General features: G+C 40.1%; 1 protein-coding gene across 2 annotated transcripts in view; it reads right to left on the bottom strand.

Annotated features, from left to right (window-relative positions):
* The window catches only part of CARMIL1 (capping protein regulator and myosin 1 linker 1), a 475,715-nt gene that overhangs the window by 223,928 nt on the left and 224,483 nt on the right, over positions 1-27,304 (bottom strand). For both annotated transcript variants that reach the window (XM_073631176.1, XM_073631177.1), the window contains exon 5: positions 13,441-13,562. In XM_073631176.1, coding sequence (XP_073487277.1) covers positions 13,441-13,562 — 122 coding nt within the window. The remainder of the gene's footprint in view (positions 1-13,440; positions 13,563-27,304) is intronic.

Raw genomic sequence — 27,304 nt, 5'->3', positions numbered from 1 at the left:
CTCAACTCCATGAAATTAGAATCCAGTGTTCCAGATTAGGTGCGATAATTGTTAGAACCTCCTTAGGGATTATGCAGGTGGAGCCTCAATTAAATATCAGACACCTAGGGTCCGGTGTTCTCTTTACTATTGACATATGTGATGTCAATCATGCCAAGATCAGTAGAACTCTCTAACATTATCAAAAAAGTAGTGTAGTCTGGAGGAGGATCTAAAAATTATCACCAAATGATTTGAAATCAATCATTCCACTGCAAAGAAAATAATCTACCAATGCCATAAATTTCAAGCAAGAGCTAAAATGCCCAGGAATGGATAGTCCAGCAAATTTACCTCAGGAGCTGACCGTACAAGAAGTCTCCAAAAAAAAAAAAAAATTAATTGCATGGTGTTCAGCAATAGTTGGGGTCAAAGTACATGCATCTACACTCAGGTGTGTTAAGAAAAATCCTTTGCTACCCAAAAAAAGAAATTAGAACAAGATTAGTTTGCCATTGAACATATGTGCAAAGGCCAGGCTTTTTGGAACAGTGTAGTTAAGACTGATCAATCAAAGATGGAGCATTTTAGTTGCTGCAAACCAAAGACAGTATTTCAGGAGAAAAACTTAGGGCTGGGTTCACACTGCCGCACGAAGTGGCTCACAGCATGGGTCCAGTGCATCCCTGTTCACGGATTCAGGTCCGATTTCAGTCCAAATTTTTGGCTGAATTCTGACCTAAAACGGACCAGAAGACGCACAGGACTCCTGTGAAATTCGCATTAGAGAAGCTCCGGAGATGTGTGAACCGGTCACAATCTCCAGACATGCAAATTGGATGCGGGGAGACCCGCATTCAATTCGCAATAGTGTGAACCCAGCTTAAAACAACTGTGAAGCATGATGGTGAAAATGGTATGTTCGGGTTTGCTTTGCTACTTCAGGGCCTGGGAAACCCACAGTCATCTAGCCAACTATACATCATGTCAGAGTGAGCTTGATGAGAGTGTGAGGCCATCTGTGCAAAAGTTGAAGCTAACAATCTAAAACACAATAACAAATCCACCAAGGAATGGCTTAAAAAAAATATGTTATGGACTACCCTAGTCAAAGCCCTGATTTGATTCCCATTGAAACTTTGTAGAGGGATTTTGAAATGAGCAGTTAATGAAAGAAAACCCACAATCAACTTGAAACTGAAGGAATTTACATGGAAAAGTAGTCAAACATTTCCCAAAATCGATGTCAGAGACTGGTGGACAGTTATACAAAATGCCTAGAGGAAGTAATTTCTGCTACAGGGCAATACCATCTTCTGATGCCAAGTTTGTACTTCCTTTTTCCACAGTACATAAATTACATCTAAATAATTAAAGAGGGAGACAGGGACTCACGGAGTGGACAGGGGGTCGCCCTATTAGTGCTTAGGCAGGGGGGTAATAGGGTGTCTTACAGAGCTCCGCCTCACAATAAATAGAGCAGAGGGGGCAGAGCGTGCCCCACAAAACAAAGTAAAATGCTCTCAGCTCTAGAGAATATGGGGGTAAAAAACCCATATCAGAAAAAAGGGAGGGGGAGGGTGGGAGGAGGGAGGGGAGGGGGAGGGAGGGTGGGGAGGGAGAGGTCTGAGTCACATGAGTGGTTACATAGGCACACCTATTCTGAGACAAGAGATGAGGAGACCCCGTGCGTCCGCTGGGTGTCCCCTCCATCCGGTCTCCTAGGGGGACCGCGTGGGGGGGAGGGCCGGAGGACGGGCGGGGAAGAAAAGGCACAAGAATGGAAAATGTAAACAGCATAAAAATAATCTCTTACAATGTCCGAGGACTAAATTCCCCAGGGAAGAGAAATATCATCCTCCGAGAACTAGAAAAAAGTAAAGCAGAAATAATTTTCCTACAGGAGACGCATATAACCCAAAACTCAAGTGCCAAAATTTATTCAAGAAACATACCAACATGGTATCAAGGAGACTCGCCAATAAGAAGGGCCAAAGGAGTAGCCATCGGTATAGGGAAAAATGTACGTTTTCTAATAGATCAAAGGAAAATAGACCCGGAGGGTCGATATCTTTTTATTACAGGAACTATACATGGGGTAAAATATACATTGGCCAATGTCTACTGTCCTAATAAGAACCCTAAAAAATATTTGATAGATATAATTAAAATACTAATGGAATTCAAGCAAGGGAAATTAATACTAGCTGGAGACTTCAACTTCAGCATGGATAATAAAATGGACAGTACCTCAAGAGTAAGGGACAAAGAGGTAAATCAACTAAAGAAATTAAAAAGAACATTATATGAACAACAACTAATAGACCCTTGGAGAATTCAGCACCCCAGCACAAAGGACTACACATTCTACTCAACAGTACACAAAATTTACTCCAGATTGGATTACATCATGGTCGAACATAGAAACTTGGAAGAAATAGAAGAAACAAAAATAGGCATAATAACCGCCTCAGATCACAGCCCAGTAATCTTGAGAATGAAAATAAAAGGAGAAGTCCTTGAAAGGGGTCCATGGAGAATCAACGAAACTTTATTAGAAGACAGTGAGACCGAAATAAGCATCATAGAAGAAATTAAAAGATATTTTGAAGAAAACGATACACCAGAAGTATCGAAAGCAACAATATGGGAGGCGCATAAATCTGTTATTAGGGGCAAGTTAATAGCTATAGGGGCAAGAAAAAAACAGGAAAGGAAAACAAACATGCAACAAATAATTAAAGAAATTTATGAATTGGAACGAAAACACAAAAATCAAGTAAACAACAAAATCTTCGGCCTACTATCTCAAGAGAGAGAGCAATTAAAAGACTGGATGGAACAAGAAGAAAGGAAGGACTACAACAGAGTAGTACAAGAAAAATATAAATGGGCTAATAAACCAGGAAAATACCTAGCAAATCTGGTAAAAAAAAAGAAGTCTTTGAATTACATTGAGAAGATCAAAAATGAAAAAGGAGAAGTGGTAAATAAAACCACAGATATAGCGATAACATTTCAAAAATACTTCAGCTCCCTTTATGCAATAAAAGGACAGGAAAGTTGGAAAGAAGCGAATACAAGAACAAAGAAGATACAAGAATATTTAAAAAAAGCAAACTTACCAAAACTAAAAATAGACCAACTAGAAGAATTGGAAAAAAATATTACGCATGAAGAGGTAAAACTGGCATTAAAGGAAACTCCCGTAGGAAAAAGCCCAGGACCAGACGGGTTTACGGTCAAATACTATAAAAAATTTGAAGAACAGCTGACTCCAAAACTATTAGAATATATGAATTCCTTAGGGGAAGATGAAGAAATAAGAAGTGAATCGTTATTAGCTCATATTACAATACTACCAAAAGAAGGGAAAGACAAAGTTAACTGCTCAAGCTACAGGCCAATAGCCCTATTGAACGCTGATACGAAGCTGTACTCCAAGATCCTGGCCACTAGGATAAAAAAACTAATCCCACTGTGGATCAACCCGGACCAAACTGGTTTTGTCCCGGGGAGAGAGGGGCGGGACAACAGCCTAAAATCATTATTGATGTTGCACAAGAAGGTGCAGAATGAGACCCCAGTTCTATTCCTGTCATTGGATGCAGAAAAAGCATTTGACAGGGTAGACTGGGGTTTCATGATGGATACATTGCGGCACTTGGGTATTGGGACAAAAATGATGAAGTGGATAACAAATTTGTATAATGGCCCGACAGCAGTCGTAAAAGTAAACGGTAGACTCTCTCCAAAAATTAAGATGCACAATGGAACACGGCAAGGCTGTCCACTGTCTCCACTATTATATGTATTGGCCTTAGAACCACTATTAGTAACACTCCGCAATAACAAAGAGGTAGAAGGAGCGAAACTAGGAGGAAAAGAGCATAAGATCGCTGCCTACGCGGACGACATCTTGATGTACGTATCCAACCCAAGAGTGTCACTCCCAAACATACTGAAAGAAATTAAAAAATACGGAGAACTGTCAAACTTCAAAATTAATCCAATAAAAACGGAAATATTAAACATAGGTCTAGAGGAAAAGGAAGTTCAGTTTTTACAAAAAGAATTCCCATTCACTTGGGTAAAAGAACTCAATTACCTTGGAATTAAAATAACTCCTAGAGTCGAAAAAATTTATCAGGCAAACTTTATTCCACTGATCAATGAGGTCAAAGAAGAAATGAAAAAGTTAAGAATACAGCCACTTTCATGGATTGGAAGAATAAATATGTTTAAGATGACGATATTACCTAAAATAAATTACAGATTACAGATGTTACCAGTAAAAATCCCGCAGAGCTTTTTTAAAATAATTAAAACAATCCTGCTAAAATACATATGGCTTAATAAAAAACCAAGAATTAAATACACGCTGATCACAAGGAAAAAGGAGCATGGGGGTCTTGCCGTCCCAGATATAAGTAGGTACTATAAAGCCATAGTTTTAACACGAATGTTAGAGTGGACAAATGAGAAAAATGAAAAAAAATGGGTGGAAATGGAAAACACAATAAGTGGAGCCACACTACATAAGAATATTTGGATTCCACGGAAATATAGAATATTGGACACCGACACGCACGAAATAACAAAAAATGTATTTAAAATTTGGGACACCATTCACTTAAAGAATGAATGGAAATATAATTCACCACTATTAGCACTCACAGGATCAAATCTCTTCACCCCTGGGAGGGAAATATTTGAAATTCAAGGAATAGGTAACCCACGACTGAAAGATATCACTAGAAATGGCAAAATAAGAACACGAGTAGAAATAGAGGAAAGGAATGGATGGAAGATGAATGAATGGAATTATATTCAAATAAGGCACCTAGTAAGCACAATACCACACCCACTGAGAGATGAAACAAAATTAACTGCACTGGAAAAGCTATGTAGCAATGAAACACCATTAAAAAACGGAACATCAAAAATTTATAGTATACTGACAGATTTGGAAGCACAAGAAAGACCAGAATATATAAATCAATGGGAAAAAGAAATGAATTTAAAAATAGATAACCAAAAAGTGGAAAAAATGATAGAAATGGGATATAATAAGGCCTGGGACATGAAGACCATAGAAATGAATTATAAACTAGTATCAAGATGGTATATGACCCCAGTAAGAATACACAGATTCCATCAAGATAGAACCTCCTTGTGTTGGAGAAAATGTGGCCAAATAGCAACGATCATACACATATGGTGGGAATGCCCAATAATAATGGAGTACTGGAAGGAAGTGTTAAACAACATAAAGAATATAACTGGAGAAGAAATAGAACAAAATATTTGGACATGCCTCTTCCATATCTACAATAAACCTAAGAAACAATATAGAAAATCAATAATACCTAACCTCCTGAATGCGGCCAAGGCCTTAATTCCCAAGAATTGGCTAAAAAGTGGAAAACCAGACATTAGAAACTGGCTAAAGGAAATAGATTATCACTACAAAATGGAAGGAGGAGAGAAAGGGGATAATAGTAGATGGGAAAGTTGGAAAAACTACAAAGTCTCGGATATTTATTTAGATAGGATAAAAGAAAGAACAGGTGCAGAGCCAAGTGGATAAATAAATAACATAAAGGAACGGACCAGACACAGGGGAGGGGGAGGGGGGGTGGGGGGAAATAAGAGGAACTGAGAGAGAATAAGATAATAATAGGGTTTATAATTATAGAAGGCGGTTTGTCGCCGGTTTTTAAAAATATTTAAGAATATCCTAGAAGGGAAAAATAATAAAGATGTGACGGAAACAATCCACAATGATGTGAAAAAGGAGAAGAGATAAAGTTTGACACATAAAGTTGAAATAATGTCTCTCGGAAAATTTTCGCTGAAGTGGAAAAAAAAAAAAAAATAAAAAATAAATAAATAAATAAATAAATAATTAAAAAGGCACATTTTTATTGTGTTACCATTCAAGTATATCACCTTTATCTGTAGGAAGTATTTGAATAAAGATTTATATTTACAAATGAATTAATCATCTTCACGCTCACCAATAAACTACAAAGAAAAGCAGCAGCACTCAAAACTTCTGTAAATTAAATCACCCAACGTGCCATGCTAAAACATCCATATAAAAAAAAAAAAAAAAAAACAGTGTCCACATTTAAAGATTCTAATTAATTCAGATTCTAATGGAGTAAATTTCCCCAAAAACATCTTTACCAAATAATGCTTAATGTATATATTTTTTGCATTTGTGTGTTTTAACGTGGCACATTGGGAGATTTAAAAATCTATATTTGTCTGTTTAATTATGTTGTAAAAATCAACAATTTCCATGAGGTCTACTTAGTTTATCACATGACTTTATATGACCCTCATTCATGCCCTCTTCCAGCTAGTGCGAATATTGAACCCATATGCTGACAAACTCAAGGATAGTGGGACTTGTGCGCTCATAAATCTCCCCTTGACCTTGCTTCACTCACCCTCCTGCTTCTCCCGACTTCTGTGGATAATCTTCCTAATCTGGGCCCTTTACTACCAAACTTTCAACTCCACAACTAGCACACTTCTTCTGGCAGCAGAAACATCCATGCAGTCTAGTTTCTATTCCCCTGCTACCAAGAATCGGCCCCCTTATTTATGCACTCTGGAATGCTCCCTCTGTCTGTAACAAGCTCACCTCTGTCCATAAACTTTTTTTATCTTCAGTTCTTTTAACCTCTTTGCCATAACTGAAACCTGGTTTCAGTAATCTGACTCTGCTTCTCCAGCTGCCATCTCCCACTGGACTCACTCACCCAGACCCTGTGGACAAAAGTGAGGTGTAGTTGGAATCCTCCTATCCCCGCAAAACATTTTTCAAATTCAATCCTACACCTCCCTCTTTTTCCCTATCTTTTTTGAGGTTCACTGTATTTATATTATTCTTCAGTTTATCTGAGGAGGTGATTCATCATCCCCCTGGACTGGTGTCACACTGCCTTGAGGACATCTCTGCCCGTCTACCCTGCTTTCTCTCTCTGAAATATCCACCATTATTCTTAGCAACACCCTGGCTACTTCTCAACCTCATTTGTTGACCTAATACAATGGACACATTGGTGCAAGAGGCAACACTTCTCCCTTGCACAGCAAAACAAGGCAGATAACTGACTTCGGTGCTCACTGCTTCCACTCCCTGGTCAGTCTTGCAAGAGACAACAGAGTAGTGTGAGTGTGTATTGTTCTTCCTTCCTTTTGTTATACTGAATTTTAGCTGCAAGGCCACCTAATCGTATAAGGGGAAATGAGGTAAAAAAAAAAAAAAAAAAAAAAAAAGACGGTCCCTAATTTGTCCTAAAGACAGTTGGAAAACATCTTTCATACAGTGTAAGGAAAATTTATGTAAATTAGATTGTGAAGCAGTAGTCAGAAGCACTTTAAAGGCAAAGTCATTTGCATATGCTTGCCATAAAATTACACAGCTAAAGTTTTTATGCCTATCCAGACAAAGAAAAGTGACTCTGAAGTGATGTTGCAAGCTGTTTAAGGTAGGCAGTAGCAAGTATAGCAACAGAACTTGAACAACTGGGTTATGAATCCAGTCAGTGACAACATGTTTCCAAAATGGAGGGGTGAGGCTCGCAGTCTGCTCTGCCTCAACCCTTACAAGAGAGCCCATCTTTGGCCCCAGCCTGCACAGGCATGGTTATTACTGACGAAAGACTACAGGTAAAGTGGTCAATGTAAAAGCTGCAGTGAATGTTTACACTAAAAGTGAGCTATTCGACAATGAATAAACCACATAAGAAAATACCAATATACAAAATACTTCCTGGAACACCAGCCTTTCTAGCAAATGACATGCCTGATCATTCATTTTATTGAAGTATTAATACCTTTTGACCCTAAGGCCCCTTCACACTTGGGAAAATAGGAAGCGCATGCTAAAAATTGTGGCAAAATGTACAATGGGGTGCCATTCATCCTTAATGGCTCCCCGATGCTGTGTGATTTTGCTACAATTGTCACATGGCAAATCGCACATGTAAAAAAGCACTCAACGCAGGGCCAAAATTTGGTTCTTGAGCTTCTTTGCTGTAACAAACGTGCATAGGGCACTATGCGCAACCTGCAGAATCACTTGAAAATCACCCACTTGAAAATTCATGCAAAATGTGAATGGGGAATTGGGGCTTTTTCACACCATGTTTGTTGAGCTACATTTTTCTGTACACCATTTATTCACAACAGATGTTTTCTTGATTACAAGCCAATAAAAAAACTTCTGTTTGTATCCCCAGGTATGTATATACAGGTATGCATGTCCTAGGTTCACTACATGTCAGTAACAACCCATGCAATCCATACATACAAAGAAACCAAAACATATATGTTAGAAAATTAAGTTATGTGTAATAAAATGGAATGACACAGGGAAAAAGTATTGAACACATGAAGAAATGAAAGTGCAAAAAAGCATGGAAAGCCAAGACACCATTTGAAATCTATCAGTAATTAGAAAGCAATCCTGCCCCTTGTCACTGCAAATTAATATCAGCTGGTTCAGTCTCAACTGATGGCCTATAAAAAGGTGTCTCATTACCAAGGTGTCACACAAGAAACATTTTATGATGGGTAAAAGCAAAGAGCTTTCCGAAGAACTTCATTGGTAAAAACTGATTGCATTGGTTACACAAGGATTTCTAAACTTCTGAATGTTCCAGCGCGCACCATTGAGGCCATAATCTGAAAGAGGAAAGAACATTATTTCACTATAAACTGGCCACAACCAGGTGCCCCTCGCAAAAGGAGGAGTGAAAAGAATTATCAGAAGAGTAGTTGTCCAAGAGCCAAGAACCACTTGTGAAGAGCTTCAGAAAGACCTAGATTTGGCAGGCACAATTGTTTCAAAGAAAACAATAAGTAATACACTCAACCGCCATGTGATGTATGCACGCTCACCGTGCATTGCTGAAGAAAAAGCACATTGAAGCTCGTTTAAACTTTGCTACACAACATTAGAGAAGCCTTTAAAATACTTGAAGAATACACTCTGGTCAAATGAGACCAGAATTTAACCCTTTCGCTGCCATAATACGCACCATCATGTTTGGAGGTCAAATGGCACTGCACATCACCCTAAAAACACCATACCAACAGTGAGGTTTGGAGAAGGAACCGTCATGGTGTGGGGCTGTTTTTCAGCATATGGTACTGGCAAATTTCATATCTGAAGGATGAATGGAAAAATGTACCAAGACATTCTTGACAAGAATCTGCTGCCATCTACGAGGATGATGAAGATGAAACGAGGGTGGACATTTCAGTGGGACAATGATCCCAAACACAAAGCCAAGGAAACTCTCTGGTTTCAAAGAAAGAAAATAAAGCTGCTAAATGGTCCAGCCTGACTTGAATAAAAAATAGAAAATCTACAGAAAAAACTAAAGATCAGAGTTCATAGGAGAGGCCCACGGAACTTTCAAGATTTGAAGACTTTGTGTGAAAGAATGGGCCAAAATCACACCTGAGTAATGCATGCAACCAGTTTCTCCATGCAGGAGGCATCTTGGAGCTGTCATTACCAACAAAGGATTTAATAAAGTTCAGTTAGCGTGTTTAATCATTTTTCCCTGTGTTATTCTATTTTATTACACATAACTTAATTTCTGAACTTATTTGTTTTGTTATTTTTTGTATGTATGGATTGCATGAGTTGTAACCGACATGTGGTGAAAAGTTCATGTCAATAGCACCTTTAGAAATATATTTACCTAGAAAAATGGTGATATGTTCAATACTTATTTTACCGGGTATGTATGCGCGCGCGCGCACGCACGCACACACACACTCACGAGAAAAAAAAAAAAAGTAAACCCCTTACATTTTTGTAAATATTTTATTATATCTTTTCATGTGACAACACTGAAGAACTGACACTTTGCTACAATGTAAATTAGTGAGTGTACAGTTTGTTTAACAGTGTAAATTTGCTGTCCTCTCAAAATAACTCAACACACAGGCATTAATGTCTAAACCGCTGGCAACAAAAGTGAGTACACCCCTAAATGAAAATGCCCAATTAGCCATTTTTCCTCCCTGGTGTCATGTGACTCATTAGTATTACAAGGTCTCAGGTGTGAATGGGGGGCAGGTGTGTTAAATTTGGTGTTATCGCTCTCACTCTCATACTAGTCACTGGAAGTTCAACATGACACCTCATAGTAAAGAACTCTCTGAGGATCTGAAAAAACAAACAAACAAACAAAGATGCCTTAGGCTATAAGAAGATTGCCAAGACCCTGAAACTGGTGGCCAAGACCATACAGCAGTTTAACAGGACAGGTTCCACTCAGAACAGGTCTCGCCATGGTCGACAAAAGAAGTTGAGTGCAACGTGTTCAGCGTCATATCCAGAGGTCATCTTTGGGAAATAGACATATGAGTGCTGCCAGCATTGCTGCACAGGTTGAGGGGGTGGGGGGTCAGCCTGTCAGTGCTCAGACCATACGCCGCACACTGCATCAAATTGGTCTGCATGGCTGTCGTCCCAGAAGGAAGCCTCTTTTAAAGATGATGCACAAGAAAGCCCGCAAACAGTTTTCTGAAGACAAGCAGACTAAGGACATGGATTACTGGAACCATGTCCTGTGGTCTGATGAGACCAAGATAAAACTTATTTGGTTCAAATGGTGTCAAGCGTGTGTGGTGGCAACCAGGTGAGGAGTACAAAGACCAGTGTGTCTTGCCTAGAGTCAAGCATGATGGTGGGAGTGTCATGGTCAGGCCCTGCATGAGTGCTGCCGGCACTGGGGCGCTACAGTTCATTGAGGGAGCCATGAATGCCAACATGTACTGTGACATACTGAAGCAGAGCATGATCCCCTCCCTTCAAAGACTGTTCCGCAGGGCAGTATTCCAACATAACGATCCCAAACACACCTCCAAGATGACCACTGCCTTGCTAAAGAAGCTGAGGGTAAAGGTGATGGACTGGCCAAGCATGTTTCCAAACCTAAACTCTATTGAGCATCTGTGGGGCATCCTCAAACGAAAGGTGGATGAGCGCAAGGTCCCCAACATCCACCAGCTCCGTGATGTCGGCATGGAGGAGTGGAAGAGGACTCCAGTGGCAAACTGTGAACTCTGGTGAATGCCCAAAAGGGTTAAGGCAGTGCTGGAAAATAATGGTGGCCACACAAAATAGACACTACAGTTATTTTGAGGGGACAGCAAATCTACACTCACTACTTTACATTGTAACAAAGTGTAATTTCTTCAGTTTTTTCACATGAAAAGATATAATAAAAAATATTTACAAAAATGTGGGGGGTGTACTCACTTTTGTGAGATAGTGTGTGAAGTTTTATATATATATATATATATATATATATATATATATATATATATATATATATATATATATATATACACACACACACACACACACACACATACACATACATATACATACACACATTTATACATACAGTGGAGAAAATAATGAAATCATTATTTGATCCCCTGCAAATTTTGTAAGTTTGCCACTTAAAGAAACGAAGGGTCTATCATTTTTTATCATAGGTGTATTTTAAATGATAGAGACAGAATATCAACCAAAAAACCTGAAAAAAAAATGATACAAATGTTATAAATTGAGTTGCAGTTCAGCGAGTAAAATAAATATTTGATCCCCATATTTGAAACAAATACAAAGCAACCATCAATCGCCATTGGTCTGGAGCTCCATGCAAGATTTTGCCTCATGGGGTAAGAATGATCATGAAAAAAAGTGAGGGATCAGCCCAGAACTACCTGGGAGGAGCTTGTGAATGATCTCAAGGCAGTTGGGATCACAGTCACCAAACAAACCATTGGCAACGCAATATGCTGCCAAGGATTGGAATCCTGCCGCACCCACAAGGTCCCCCTCCTCAAGAAGGCACATGCCTGAAGTTTGCCAATGAACATCTAAATGATTAAGATAAGGATTTGGAGAAAGTTCTATGGTCAGATGAGACCAAAATGGAGTTCTTTGGCAGTAACTCAACTTGTCCTGATTGGATGAAGAAAAATGCTGACTATGACCCAAAAAATACCATCCCTACAGTCAAGCACAGAGGTGGAAACATCATGCTTTTGGGGCTGCTTCTCTGCTAAAGGTACAGGCCCACTTTGCCACACTGAGGGGCCAATGGACGGGGCCATTTATTGTAAAATCTTGGATGAGATCATTCCCTCAGGCAGTACACTTAAGATGGGTCATGAATGGATCTTCCAGCAAGACAATGACCCAAAACATACCGCCAAGGCAACAAAGGAGTGGCTCAAGAAGAAACACATTAATGTCAGAGTGGCCTAGCCAGTCCCTAGACCTTAATTCTATAGAACATTTGTGGAGGAAACTGAAGTTTGGAGTTGCCAAGCGACAGCCAAGAAACTTTAAAGTGATTGTAAAGGCAGGTTTTTTTTTTACCTTAATGCATTCTATGCATTAAGATAAAAAGCCTTCTTATGCAGCAGCCCCCCTCATACTTACCTGAGGTTCATCTAGATCCTGTGATGTTTTAGCAGTGTCTGGACTGCCCAGGACTCCCCTCCTCATTGGGTGAGATAGCAGCACGGCGCCATTGGCTCCTGCTGCTGTCAATTAAATTTAGTCAGCCAATGAGGCAAGAAAGTGGTCGGGGCCAGGGCAGGCCACAGCTCAGTGTCTGAATGGACAAAGGGAGCTGTGGCTCCGCTCGGGTGCCCCCATAGCAAGCTGCTTGCTGTGGGGGCACCAGTCAGGAGGGAGGGGCCAGGCGAGCCAAAGAGGGACCCGAGAAGAGGAGGATGTGGACTGCTCTGTGCAAATCCACTGCTGTAAGTAGATTATGTTTATTATTTTGAACTAAAAAAATGTGACTTTACAATCACTTTAAGGATTTAAAAAAGATCTGTAAAGAAGAGTGGACCAAAATTCCTCCTGAGATGTGTACAAACCTGGTAACAAACAAGGGTTTCTCTACCAAGTGCTAAGTCATGTCTTGCTTAGGAATCAAATACTTATTTCACTCCCTGAACTGCAAGCTAATTTATAACATTTGTATCATGTGTTTTTTCTAGATTTTTGGTTTGGTCTGTCTCTATCATTTAAAATACACCTATGGTAACAGTTATAGACCCTTTATTTCTTTGTAAGTGGGCAAAATTAAAAAATCTGTATGGGATTAAATAATTATTGCCCCACTGTATATATGAAACTGTCTGTATTGTATTACTTGGAGCGATCCATTATTCGGATTTGCCATCTGAACATGGTCGTACTACGGCTGTGTAATCTTTCTTTTGTATAAAAAATGTATATAAAAATTAAATTACAAAAAAAAAAAAAAATGTATTGAATATTGCCAAAAAAAAATTATAGGTTTCCCTTTAAACATACATCCCATATACATATGCATTAATGAAAACACAAAACATAGTTTTAGTGATCGATCGGTTTTATGTAATGATACCTACATAGGCGATAATCCTGGGAATATCTTTCGAAGACATGTGCCAATGTGTGCCATCACTTCGTTCACATCTTCAGAAGAAGACATTTTCATGGCTATGTTGTACTTTTCTGTTTCAACTGCCAACTGGAAGAAAAAATCTGAGTGAGTGAATAGAAGAGTATGTCGATCTATATATAGTAACATATAATGAATTTTAATGACCAAGTTTCTTCAAATGCCACATTACCACAAACTGACCATCATTTTTCAACGATAATAGCAATATCACAACAGGATGTGGATAGAAAAAGGGAAGTAATACAGCCTTCAAAAGGACATGTTACTGCAAACATAGGTACAACAATTGTGAAATATTGTAAAAGTATCTACCCCCTTGGCTTTTTACCTATTTTGTTACATTACAGCCTTTAGTTCAATGTTTTTTAATCTGAATTATATGATGGATCAGAACACAATAGTCTAAGTTGGTGAAGTAAAATTAGAAAAATATATGCATAAAACTATTTTTAGAAATAAAAAACTAATAATTGGCATGTGCGTATGTATTCACCCACTTTGTTATGAAGCCCAAAAAAAGCTCTGGAGCAACCAATAACCTTCAGAAGTCACATAATTAGTGAAATGATGTCCACCTGTGTGCAATATAAGTGTCACATGATTTGTCATTACATACACACTTTTTTGAAAGGCCCCAGAGACTGCAACACGTAAGCAAGAGGCACCACTAACCAAACACTGCCATGAAGACCAAGGAACTCTCAAAACAAGTAAGGGACAATGTTGTTGAGAAGTACAAGTCAGGGTTAGGTTATCATGTTTGATGATCCCTAGGAGCACCATCAAATCTATCATAACCAAATGGAAAGAACATGGCACATAAGCAAACCTGCCAGGAGACGGCCGCACACCAAAACTCACAGACCGGGCAAGGAGGGCATTAATCAGAAAGGCAGCACAGAGACCTAAGGTAACCCTGAAGGAGCTGCAGAGTTCCACAGCAGAGACTGGAGTATCTGTACATAGGACGACAATAGGCCGTACGCTCCATAGAGTTGGGCTTTATGGCAGAGTGGCCAGAAGAAAGCCATTACTTTCAGCAAAAAACAAAGTGGCTCGTTTTGAGTTTGCAAAAAGGCATGTGGGAGACTCCCAAAATGTATAGAGGAAGGTGCTCTGGTCTGATGAGACTAAAATTTAACTTTTTGGCCATCAAAGAAAATGCTATGTTTGGCGCAAACCCAACACATTACATCACCCAAAGAACACCATCCCCACAGTGAAACATGGTGGTGGCATCATCATGCTGTGGGGATGTTTTTTTTTAGCAGTCGGGACTTGGAAACTGGTCAGAGTTGAGGGAAAGATGGATGGTGCTAAACACAGGGATATTCTTGAGCAAAACCACTCTGTGTGTAATTTGAGGCTAGGACGGAGGTTCACCTTCCAGCAGGACAATGACCCCAAACACACTGCTAAAGCAACACTTGAGTGGTTTAAGGGGAAACATGTAAATGTGTTGGAATGGCCTAGTCATTCAAAGCCCAGACCTCAATCCAATAGAAAATCTGTGGTCAGACTTAAAGATTGCTGTCCACAGGCGCAAACCATCCAACTTGAAGGAGCTGGAGCAGTTTTGCAAGGAGCAATGGGCAAAAATCCCAGTGGTAAGATGTGGCAAGCTCAAAGCAACCTGGAGCTGTGATAGCCGCAAAAGGTGGCTCTACAAAGTATTGACTTTAGGGGGGTGAATAGTTATGCACATTCACTTTTTCTGTTATTTTGTCCTATTTGTTGCTTCACAATAATAAAAAAAATCTTCAAAGTTGTGGGCATGTTCTGTAAATTAAATGATGCAAATCCTCAAACAATCCTTGTTAATTCCAGGTTGCAAGGCAACAAAACATGAAAAATGCCAAGGGGGTGTAAATACATTTGCAAGGCACTGTAGGTACTGGATGTCACTACCTGTCCTTTTTAATCACAAAGGACCTCTGCCAAACCATCCAAAGCATGTCAGAGTGGAGTTACTATAACCTGGATGACATTTCAATTGCCATTTTAACCACTTAAGGACCAAGCCTTGAGATTTGTCATTTACAAGTTAAAAACTGTTTTTTTTTTTTGCTAGAAAATCACTTCGAATCCCCCAAACATTATACATTTTCTTTTCTAACACCCTAGAGAATTATATGGCGGTCGTTGCAATACTTTCTGTTACACTGGTCTTACAAGCGCACCTTTTTTGGAAAAAATACACTTTTTTTGAATTAAAAAATAAGAAAGACAAAGTTAGCCCAATTTTTTTTTTATATTGTGAAAGATAATGTTATGACAAGTAAATTGATACCCAACATGTCATGCTTCAAAATGGCACCCGCTCGTGGAATGGCGACAAACTTTTATCCTTAAAAATCTCCATAGGCGACGTTTAAAAAATTCTACAGGTTGCATGTTTTGAGTTACAGAGGAGATCTAGGGCTAGAATTATTGCTCCCACTCTACCGATCACGGCGATACCTCACATGTGTGGTTTGAACACAGTTTACATATGCGTTCGCTTCTGCACGTGAGCTCGGCGGGATGGGGCACGTTTAAAAAATTTTTTTTTCTTATTTTACCTTTTATTTTTACACTGTTCTTTTTTTAAAAAAAAAACAATTCTGTCACTTTTATTCCTATTACAAGGAATGTCAACATCCCTTGTAATAGAAAAAAAAAGCACGACGGGACCTCTTAAATATGAGATCTGGAGTCAAAAAGACTCCAGATGTCATATTTATATTTACACTAAAATGCAATAAAAAAACAAATAATTTGTCATTTAAAAAAAAAAATATATAAAAAAAATAAGGCCCTTTAAGAGCTATGGGCGGAAGTGATGTTTTGATGTCTCTTCCGCCCTGCAATGGTATGGAGATGGGTGGGGGCCCATCTTCCCCTCACTTGTCTCCGTGCCAAGGAAGGAGCAACATCCGATCACCTCCGCCGCTGCCGACAGCTCCGGCGGAGGGCACCGGAGCGCGGCAGGAGGAGCGCGGGTGCTGCCACTATCAACCGCTGTAATTCTAGCAATTATAGCTTCCATAAAACTATACTTTCAAGACTTAGGGATCCATTTTCTTTCCACTTTGCTCAGTGTTTTGATTAAAGTTAAATTTCAGGACTTACAAGACAGGACAACCCTTGATGCTGGTAGCTGGATTACATATGTTGGCCAAAAACCAGAAACTTCAAAGTTTTATTGTGTTGTTTTTACAAGGGGGAATGGGACCTCCTCTAAGTAGAGACTTCATACCTCCTGATATGTTCCGTATTGTTAACAATGTTTGCATATTTGCACTATACATTATTGCAGGGCTCGACAAACCCCTGGAGGCAGGTCGCATTGGAAACTAAAAATTAGCGATATGCCACTTGTCCCCATACGCCACTAAGATGCCGTGCCGGCAGTTTAGATTGGGGAACTGGCACCCTCTTGTGGTGGCTGTGACAAGCAGTCACTAAGGTGTTTCCCGTACCTGTTCTCACTGTCCGCCCATCTCCTTCCCAAGAGAAGAGACTTGCTTAACGGTGAGTTGACAGGGAGTGTGGTGCAGCTAGTTGAAACAGCCTCTGTTTCATTTATACCCCGCAAAGAAGGAAACAGTTTTTATTTTTTTTTCCTTTTCATTGAAATTTTTTATTTTTCATTCTCCCCCGCCATGCCACAAACACACAGCCGAAGGCCCCTTTCACACAGGTGATCTGATCAGGTCTGCCTGTCAGTTTTTCAGGCGGACCTGATCGGACCCTTCAATCCCCTCTATTGAGCGGCGGATGTCAGCTGACATGTCCGCTGACACCCACTGCCATCCGATCCTGTCCGCCAAAAATAGACGGATGGTAGTCCTATTTTCCATCCATTTGGCGGATCGGATTGAAATGGACAGGTGATCTGTTTCCATCCGATTGCCCCATAGAGGAGAGCAGGCTGTATCTGCTCTGCACAGCAGAGCGGACAGGACCTGTCATCCGCCTGCTCAGCAGGGATAAGCGGAGAAATCCCCCCTACTGAGCAAGCGGATTCTGCTTAGCAGAGGCGCCCGTGTGAAAAAGGGACCTAAGGTGGCATTAGTTACTGGATCTCCTGTCGCCCCCACCTTTCTGCACTGTCCCTTAGGGCGTTTCATTTTCTAATGGAAAAAAATAAACTAACATTTTTGCAGACTTTCCTTACGCTCCAAATCTGAGTGATGTAAAAGATATATATGCTAAATTTCAAGAAGATTGGATAATATTTAGAGGTTGCACACTTTGATCTGTTTTGTAAAAGTAGGCAAAAAATACGATTTTTTCAATGTTAATTACATTTATTGGGAAAACTAGAAATCACAAACTAGAAATACTATTAAAACTATACACTAAGATTAATAGGATAGGCAAAACACGTGTTATATTAATCAACTTTGAACGATGCAATTCCTTGTTTTGTTCGCTTGGTGATGACTTTTCTGTGATGCTCGACTACCCTCAACAAGAATTGTTTTTGTTGTTTATCCCTGACCGATTCATTATACTTTTTTATCAGAGAAATTCCTCTTTCTGCAGTAACATTGACAACCTTAAGAGCATTCACATGGCTTCTTAGAGAATCACTGCAGTATTCGGTCACGTCGTGGATCCCAAACAATTCAAAGAACGTCCGTTTTATTAGTAACGAAATGGCTCAGACCTTTTCCTTCAAAAACCATGTTTTTACCCTATAATCGTTTCACTTCTTTTCTTTGCAGGTTTGGTTTCTAAATTTTTAGTCATATTTTCCTTAACAGCCTGAGGAATACGTTCATCCAAAAAAGCCAATCCTACGTTTGTTTCTGACAGATACCAAAGTTGTCTCTTAGCAACTGTGAGAGCACTTTTTTTGACGTCTGCATCTGGATAAGTGCTCAAAAGCTGTAGCATATCCAAATCATTCTTTGGAGCTCATCGACTTACAATTGCCTCATGCCAAAAGCGAACATATAGGAGGCTGACAAAATGTGCAACCTGTTTCATTCCTTTCAATTGTCGTTGAGGAATATTCAACTGTTTAGTGAAGAGGACAATTTTAAGTGCATATATTGCCTTTGCCATCCACCTCGCTTGATGCAGTGCCCCTGGGATCCTGAAACTGAAGTCATTTTTAGACCAACCTCCTGAGAGTGGTAATAATTCTTTGTAGTCTTCTCTTGGATGACTTCCGTCTTTTAGGACATTTTGGATGTAGTTAACCATTTTCACTCGTTCTAGAAAGCCTTGAACTGGACTTTCTTCATCCAGCATTGTTATATATGACTCTTTATCAAGTGAAGCCCACAGACTTTGCTTTGATAAAAGTGATCAATGTGTACAACCCCTAAATATTATCCAATCTTCTTGAAATTTGGCATATATATCTTTTACATCACTGAGACTCGGGGCGTAAGCAAAGTCATATGAAAATCACATCTTTGGAAAAATGAAACACCATACTGTCCCTCCCTAGTGAGCTGCTGCCCATCACACCATCAACTCAATAAAAACTGGCCGCCATCCGGCCCGTGTGTATGGCAGCCGGTCCAAAAGAAGCCGGCTGTTTGGCTGGCTTCTGTCAGACGAGCATGCTGGAAAATCAGCAGCCAAAAAACTGGCTCCTAACTTTTTTAGCTGGCTCCTACATTCCAAGAAAATTTGTCAAACCCTGCATTATTGTAAAGTGATAATTTATATGACACACCCGGTATGTTGGATCAGCTCACATTCCTTCATAAGGTGTCAAAGTGGGTTTGTAATAACACCAAGCAGTGATATGTAGACTCCTCAAACATTTTGCTTTAAATGGTGCCTGGTTGCTTTTAGTTTTTAAAATAACTCAATCTTCCAGCTCTAGCTAACCTTGATAATAATGTTATTTTCCTGATAATATATAAGCACCTGCTGCTCAAAGGTTCACTTCTAAGTTCAACTCCACCTGAAAACTAAATTTCAGTGTTACATGCACACAGTATTTGCTGACTCAACCAACAGATTTTTGTATCTCTTCAACACTGCAGTACTAATATTTTATTACAAAAACTGGTGCCCTCACCTACCAAAAGGACAAAAGAAAAGTAGAGCTACATTTGCACCGGCGTTTTGCCCTAGCGCAAATGACAGTGGCCGGAATCTGCTGATTCCTGCTACTGTTTTTGACACCTGTTCGGACCTAGCTGCGACTATGAAGCCTGTACAGTTTAATGATAGGTTGATGATGGCCACAGCTTTACATTGCTGTCCAATGTACAGAGGTGGAAATAGGCAACTGCAGGTTATAACACATTAATACCCTAGTAAAATAGTTATGGAGACCATAAAAGTCATATGAAATCAAACAATGTCCATGGAATAAAAGGGTTTATAGTCCAAAAGTGTTCAAGCACCAGGGCGGCTCTTCAGGTGAGCAGAAGTTGGCTCCCTGTATACAGACAAAATGGCAAAAGAGAAGGCACGTCCAAGTGCAGACTGTTAAAAAGTGTTTTTTTATTGTTAAAAATGGTGATTGGCAACTCACATGGTATGAGGACAAAACAGGCACATCTGAGTTTGAATAGTCCGAGAGGCTGTGCTGGATGGTATGACATGATGGCCATCAGGGTCCGGTACTACCCAATGAGTGCAAGAGAAAGCCGGGCAGATCTTCCAAAGATGGCGCTGGAATGCACACGTGGCCTGCAGTGTCAGCGGGATGGCCTTACCGGAGAATCTCCACCCTCTGATTACATGTAATTGCAGTCAACAGCATGGATAGTAGTGGATTGTAAAGGCTTCTCCTTGCATAGCGAGAAAGGATTAGAACATCTGGTGTGCTTTCCAAGGCCATTGTTGGAAGAGCTAGCCGGCTTCCTCCTGCATGTTTTGTCCTCATGCCATGTAAGTTGCCAATCGGCATTTTTAACAATAAAAAAAACACTTAACAATCTGTACCTAGAGGCGGCTTCTCTTTTACAAATTTGTCAGTATACATTGCTATCCACACAGCCAGTGATTTCTGAACACACACAAAGTGCATCCAAAAGCAATTAATGCAGGTACAGGCTTGGCAGCCGCAGCTAGCTATTCACAGGTGTCAAAAAAAGTAGCAGGAATTAGCAGATTCATGCCGCAGCCATTCACACTGGGGCAAAACACAAATGTGAATGTAGCCTTGGTTACTAGAAGTGGGCGTTCGACACTTAAAACAATATCCCCCCAAAAAAGGTAACTAAATACTAATATAACCCTTACTGTTAAGAAGGCCCTCCAATTTAACCACTTCAGCCCCGGAAGGATTTGCCCCCCTCTGCCCCCTACTTTTTGCTATAATAAATATCCCAAATTAGAAAAAAAAAAATTGTTCAGTTTAGGCCGATATGTATTCTTCTACATATTTTTGGTAAAAAAAAAAAAAAAAATCGCAATAAGCGTATATTGATTGGTTTGCGCAAAAGTTATAGCATGTACAAAATAGGGGATAGATTTATGGCATTTTTATTTTATTTTTTTATTTTTTACTAGTAATGGCGGTAATCAGCAATTTCTATTGTGACTGCAACATGCGGCGGACAGATCGGATGCTTTTGACGCTTTTTTGGGACCGGTGACATTTAAACAGCAATCAGAGCTAAAAATAGCCACTGATTACTGTATAAATGTCATTGGCAGGGAATTAACACTAGGGGGCGATCAAGGGGTTAACTGTGTTCCCTAGGTGTGTTCTAACTGTGGAAGGATGGGACTGACTAGGAGAGGAGACCGATCGGTGTTCCTAAACACAAGCTATGTCTCCTCTCACCTGAGAGAACCGGGATTTGTGTCTTTATACACACAGATCCCAGTTCTCGCTCTGTCACGAGCGATCACTGTTGCCCATCGGGCGCGCCTGCTAAAGCGTCTTAAAGAGCCGACATACAGCTATGACAGCTCGTGCAGGGGAGCCAACCTCCCGCAGTGTAACTGCGGCGGCTGGTCGGGAAGGGGTTAAAGCGATACTAAAGTCTAGTTTGTTTTCTTCTTTAAAAATAACAAAACATGTTATAATTCCCTGCTCTGTGAAATGGTTTTGCACAGAGCAGCCTGGATCCTCCTCTTCTCGGGTCCCTCTTTGGTGCTCTTTGGTGCTCCTGGCCCCTCCCTCCTGTCCTGTTGAGTGCCTCCACAGCAAGCAGCTTGCTATGGAAGCACCAGAGCCAAGCCGCAACTCGGTGAGTTCATTCAGACACAGAGCCCTGGTTTGGCCCCGCACCCTCTCTCTCCTGATTGGCTAACTGACATTGATTGACAGCAGCGGGAGCCAATGGCACTGCTGCTGTGTCTCAGCCAGTCAGGGAGTCTGATGGCCGAGGCACTCGTGCACATTGCTGAATAGAGATGGGGCTCAGGTAAGTATTAAGAGGGGCTGAAGGTTTTTTTATCTTAATGCATAGAATGTATTAAGATAAGAAACTGTCAGGAAAGTCCTGTCAGTATCAGACGCCCTGTGCGGGCAGTCGCACGCATGCGCGTGCGCACCAGGCGGGCTATTTAAACTGATCTGTCACATGAGAATCTTGCTGTCTGCTCTACAGCGTTACGTGTGCACTTCCTGAGAACACTTCCTGTTTCCTGTACTAGACCCGGCTTGCTCCTGATTATCCTAGCTGTCTGCCTGCATCTGATCCCGGCTTGTCTCTGACCATCCCTGCTTTCTGCCTGCATCCGACCCCGGCTCGTCTGACCACTCTTCTGCCTGACCCTTTGGCTCATCTACAGTCCGCCTGGCTATCGATCCGGCTTGTCTGACCTTCCAGTCTGCTGCACCAGTGTTCCAGTCTGCTGTCCTGTGTGTTCCAGCCTGCTATCCAGTTCCAGTCTGCTGTGTGGTTCCAGTCTGCTGCACCAGTGTTCCAGTCTGCTGTCCTGTGTGTTCCAGCCTGCTATCCAGTTCCAGTCTGCTGCACCAGTGTTCCAGTCTACCTACCAGATCAGCTTAATCTCCACTGCACAGTGTTTCCAGAGTTCCAGACCTACCTCCTGCTGTTGATCCTGCCAGGCACTCGTGCCACTCCTGACTCTTGTGCTTCCTGTATACCCTACCAGGGCCCTCGAGTCGGAGCCGCAAGAGAGGCCATCCCCTGCAAGTCGGGCTCGTCCACAAGGTACGTGACAGAAACCTTCTGCCTTTACAACCACTTTAACCTTTTCCCTACCTGAACCCCAAATCATAACCTGTTAAAAATTAGTACTCAACTCAATCTGCACATAAACATGTAGCCCTCAGCACTTAAAATTACCCTAACAAGAAACGTTTAACCTCCTCTTGAGGGTCACAAACCCTGATGCAACCCTTAGGAGTTGATTCACTAAAGGAAAATATACTGTGCACTACAAGTGCACTTGCTCCAGAGCTTAGTAAATGAGGTAAAGCTTCACTTTGCAAAGAATACCTAATCACATGCAAGGAAAATAAACATTTTAACTTGTGCATGATTGGCTGATAGAAATCAGCAGAGCCTCCCCTCATGTCAGAGCTTCCACTCAGACCTAGAGGAAGAAATGCATTTGAAGTGCACAGTATATTTGTCTTTAGTAAATAAACCTCTTAATCTTTCGCCTAACCCCTTAAAGCCCCTAATCATTAAAATGTATTTAAACCCCAACAAACTTATTTTCTAGCTTTTGGCCTGTTCAATAAACTGTTGATATGTTTGTAAATTAGAAAAAAGAGGGTTTAGGGACTTTGAATGAGGCAGGAACCAAAGGGGTAACTGCCTCCATCCCTATCATTGATTAAAAAATGGGGAGCAAGTAGTGGGACTTTATATGAAGCACACAGCAGCACAAAGGAAAAAGTCAAGTGAATGGGAAATAATGTTTATTTATGTTGTATAATCGCATATAAAACATAATGGGCATATAACCTCTAAAAACATTTGATCATTTTCAACATAAATGACATAATAATCCGCAATTCAGTAAACATACATGTATTGTAAATAGAACAAGCAATGGGTACATTATGTAGACTTAGCAGAGGTAAAATAGAAGCATAAATGGCCTAGATAATCTTTCTAGATATCGCTTAAATTAATGTTTGTTGTATCTGTTCTAGAATTGTAAAATCGACCTGCTGATCCTAACAGAAATGCATTACTGTCCTGTGCAAACAGTATTATCATAAAAAACTGTTAAGTGTGTTAAGACTACAGAAAACATCTGTAGCCAGGTTATTAAGATGATGAGAGGGTATGGTATCACACAGTTACATATTCAGTCAGCTACCAAAAAATAAAAAAACATATCTACGAAGACCAAGCAAGAGGGTAAAAAACGAAAAACAAAAAAAAACAAAAAAAACAAACACACAACAACATTAAAAAACTTGTACCCACAGAACCCTAAACCCATAGTTGATCCAGAGAAAGACAAAAAAACCCATTATAAAGCATTGCCCAATTTGCTACAACAGGGAAAACACTTTCTTCCTGATCCCCTAAAGCACATGTGTCAAACACAAGGCCCGCAGGCTGAACCCGGCCAGCCAGGCCATTTCATGTGGCCCTCAACACCAAGGGCTTTTTTTCATTAATTTAAAATAAAACGTACAAATTTATATAGTCTTAAAGATACAACTGACCCTTTAAGGGCAACCATAATGCTGATGCGGCCTACAATGAAATTGAGTTGGACACCCCTGCCCTAAAGCAATCGAATATTCTATGAATCAACATGCGACGGTATGCATGGATATACATTACATAGAAAATAATCATCATCATCTGCAGGTTTCAGCCTAATGAATGGCCGCACGAGAAAATTACACCAGCAGCAGGATACATTTGCATAAGTATTACTAATAGAGAATTCTTTTGATTCCTATTGTGCTAATTCTTCAAACGCTGAATTTATCTAATGTTTGACGTGAACAAAAAGAAAAGAAATAAAACTATGCATTGTCAAATACTAAAAATAGATGAATTGTAACAAAAATATTACAGATAGAACACGTTACCCTACAAAGTGTGATTTTTTTTTATTTTTAGGAACTTGACTGTTTTCTGTGTGTAGATCTCCAACACTATAGAAAAGGATTTTTAACCATATTACAAATACATAGATCACTGACAAAGGAAAGCTTTGAGTGCTTTGGGCTCCGCAGCTGCTTCATATATCACACAGAAAATCCCTAGAGAGGTAATTAAAGAATAATGTATAGGGGATGTGCCCTGCTTTACACTATAATACAGGCTTTAATGCTGTCAGAAGTGTCAATTTATTTGAAGTTATTTTCAAGATACATATTCCCTTGGTCTGCATTTACCATCACCACATTTGGTATTTCTAAAGAAATGTAATGTTGTATATATGACAAATTTCCAAAGTATGTTCATATTTCCTACAACTTTTAAATGTATTTGCCAGAAAGCTGATCTAGGTCCTTCAATGAAAACACAATTCTTGAAGTAGCAACATTTTCATAACATCCAATATAACCTTTGACATCTAATACGCAATACAACCACGCTGAAGAAGGCATGCAAATATTTCTGGATATGTTACTACATGGCATGCCCCTGGCTAAGAAAGCCAATGATTTCACTAACGAATTTATATTTATGCAGATTAAAGAATCATTTCGCTGTTAAATTCAAAGGAATTAAATACCATCTAAATAATTAAACAACCATGACAACCCAGAGATACACCAGAGTGTAGCTGTGATTAATATTTATCTGACTATAGATATAGAGATTTGGATGGCAAATGCAAGTAATAATAACAAGCCCTACTGCATGTAGTATACTGGTGTTTATGTCCGGGGCCGAGCTTTACTTCTTCTTTAACAAAGGAAACCCCTTCCCATTTCATGCAGTCAGCAATGGCACCACATGGAAGAGAAATGTCACAAGGCCTGAGAAAGTCATGTAAAAATCATTTTATACACAAGAAAGGTTAAGGCTACAAGAAGCAAAATATCAGAAGCAAAATACTTAATCAGTCAAAATACTGTAGCAAAAGTGATACAAAATTTTTTAAAGGCGGAACTGCAATCATCTGACAGAAGTACAGGCCGTCCAACTGAAATTAACATTTCAACAGGAGCATCTTCTGATGAGAAGGGTTCAAGAAAATCACCCCGCAAGTTCACTGTAGTTAGCTAATGAAGTAGAAGGCCAAACTGGGGTGAGTCTTTCCCTTAACACAATACAGTGTACACTGCAGAGAAATGGCATGCATGGGTGTTGTCCATGAAGGAAGCCTCTCTTAAAGCCCATGCACAAAAAAGCCTGCATAGAATTTGCCAGGGCCCATGCTGAAAAAGAAGACTACTACAACCCCTGGCAAAAATGATGGAATCACCAGTCCCTGAGGATGTTCCTTCAGTTGTTTATTGTTGTAGAAAAAAAAGCAGATCACAGACATGGCCAAAAACTTAGCCTCGGTTCACACTGGGACGACTTGTCAGGCGACCTAGGTCGCCTGACAAGTAGCGTCCCGTTCAGTACAATGGAACCGTTCTAATCGGAGCGACGCAAGTCGCTCCGACTTAGAAAAAGGTTCCTGTACGACTTTGGGGGCGACTTGGGGCGACTTGCATAGACTTCTATACAGAAGTCGTTTTGCAAGTCGCCCCGGCAGTCGTGTGCAGGTCGCCTCGGTGAGGCGACCTGCAAGTCGTGCCGCCAATGGTGTGAACCGAGGCTAAAGGCATTTCAAATGGCAACTTTCTGGCTTTAAGAAACACTAAAAGAAATCAAGAAAAATAATTGTGGTGGCCAGTAACAGTTAGATTTATAGAACAAGCACAGGGAATAAATTATGGAATCACTCAATTCTGAGGAAAAAATGATGGAATTACCCTGTAAATTTTCATTACAAACACTAACACCTGCAACAGATTAAATCTGCTTGTTAGTATGTAGGTAAAAAGGAGTGATCACACCTTGGAGAGCTGTTGCAACAAGTGGACTGACATGAAGCATGGCTCCAACACCAGAGATGTTAATTGAAAAAAAGGAGAGGATTATCAAACTCCTTAAAGAGGGTAAATCATCACGCAGTGTTGCACAAGATGTTGGTTGTTCACAGTCTGCTGTGTCTAAAACATGGACCAAATACAAACAACATGGGAAGGTGGTTAAAGGCAAGCATACTGGTAGGCCAAGGAAGACATCAAAGCGTCAAGACAGAAAACTTAAAGCAATATGCCTTGAAAACAGAAAATGTACAACAAAACAAATGAGGAACAAATGGGAGGAAACTGGAGTCAACACTTGTGACCAAACTGTAAGAAACTGCCTAAAGGAAATGGGATTTACATACAGAAAAGCTTAAAGAAAGCCATCTCTAACACCTAAACACAAAAAAACAAGGTTACAATGGGCTAAGGAAAGGCAATCGTGGACTGTGGATGATTGGATGAAAGTCATATTCAGTGATGAATCTCGAATCTGCATTGGGCAAGGTGATGATGCTGGAACTTTTGTTTGGTGCCGTTCCAATTAGATTTATGCAGACCACTGTCTGAAGAAAACATGCAAATTTCCACAGTCAATTATGATATGGGGCTGCATGTCAGGTAAAGGCACTGGGGAGATGGCTGTCATTAAATCTTCAATAAATGCACAGGTTTACATTGAAATTTTGGACACTTTTCTAATCCCATCTATTGAAAGGATGTTTGGGGATGATGAAATCATTTATCAAGATAATGCATCTTGCCATAGAGCAAAAACTGTGAAAAAATTCCTTGAAGAAAGACACATAAGGTCAATGTCATGGCCTGCAAACAGTCCGGATCTCAATCCAATTGAAAATCTGTGGTGGAAGTTAAAGAAAATGGTCCATGACAAGGCTCCAACCTGCAAAGATGA

The sequence above is a fragment of the Aquarana catesbeiana genome, linkage group LG05 (assembly GCF_042186555.1).
Source record: "Aquarana catesbeiana isolate 2022-GZ linkage group LG05, ASM4218655v1, whole genome shotgun sequence".
NCBI lineage: Eukaryota > Metazoa > Chordata > Amphibia > Anura > Ranidae > Aquarana > Aquarana catesbeiana.
This window is presented reverse-complemented; position numbering and strand designations above follow the sequence as displayed.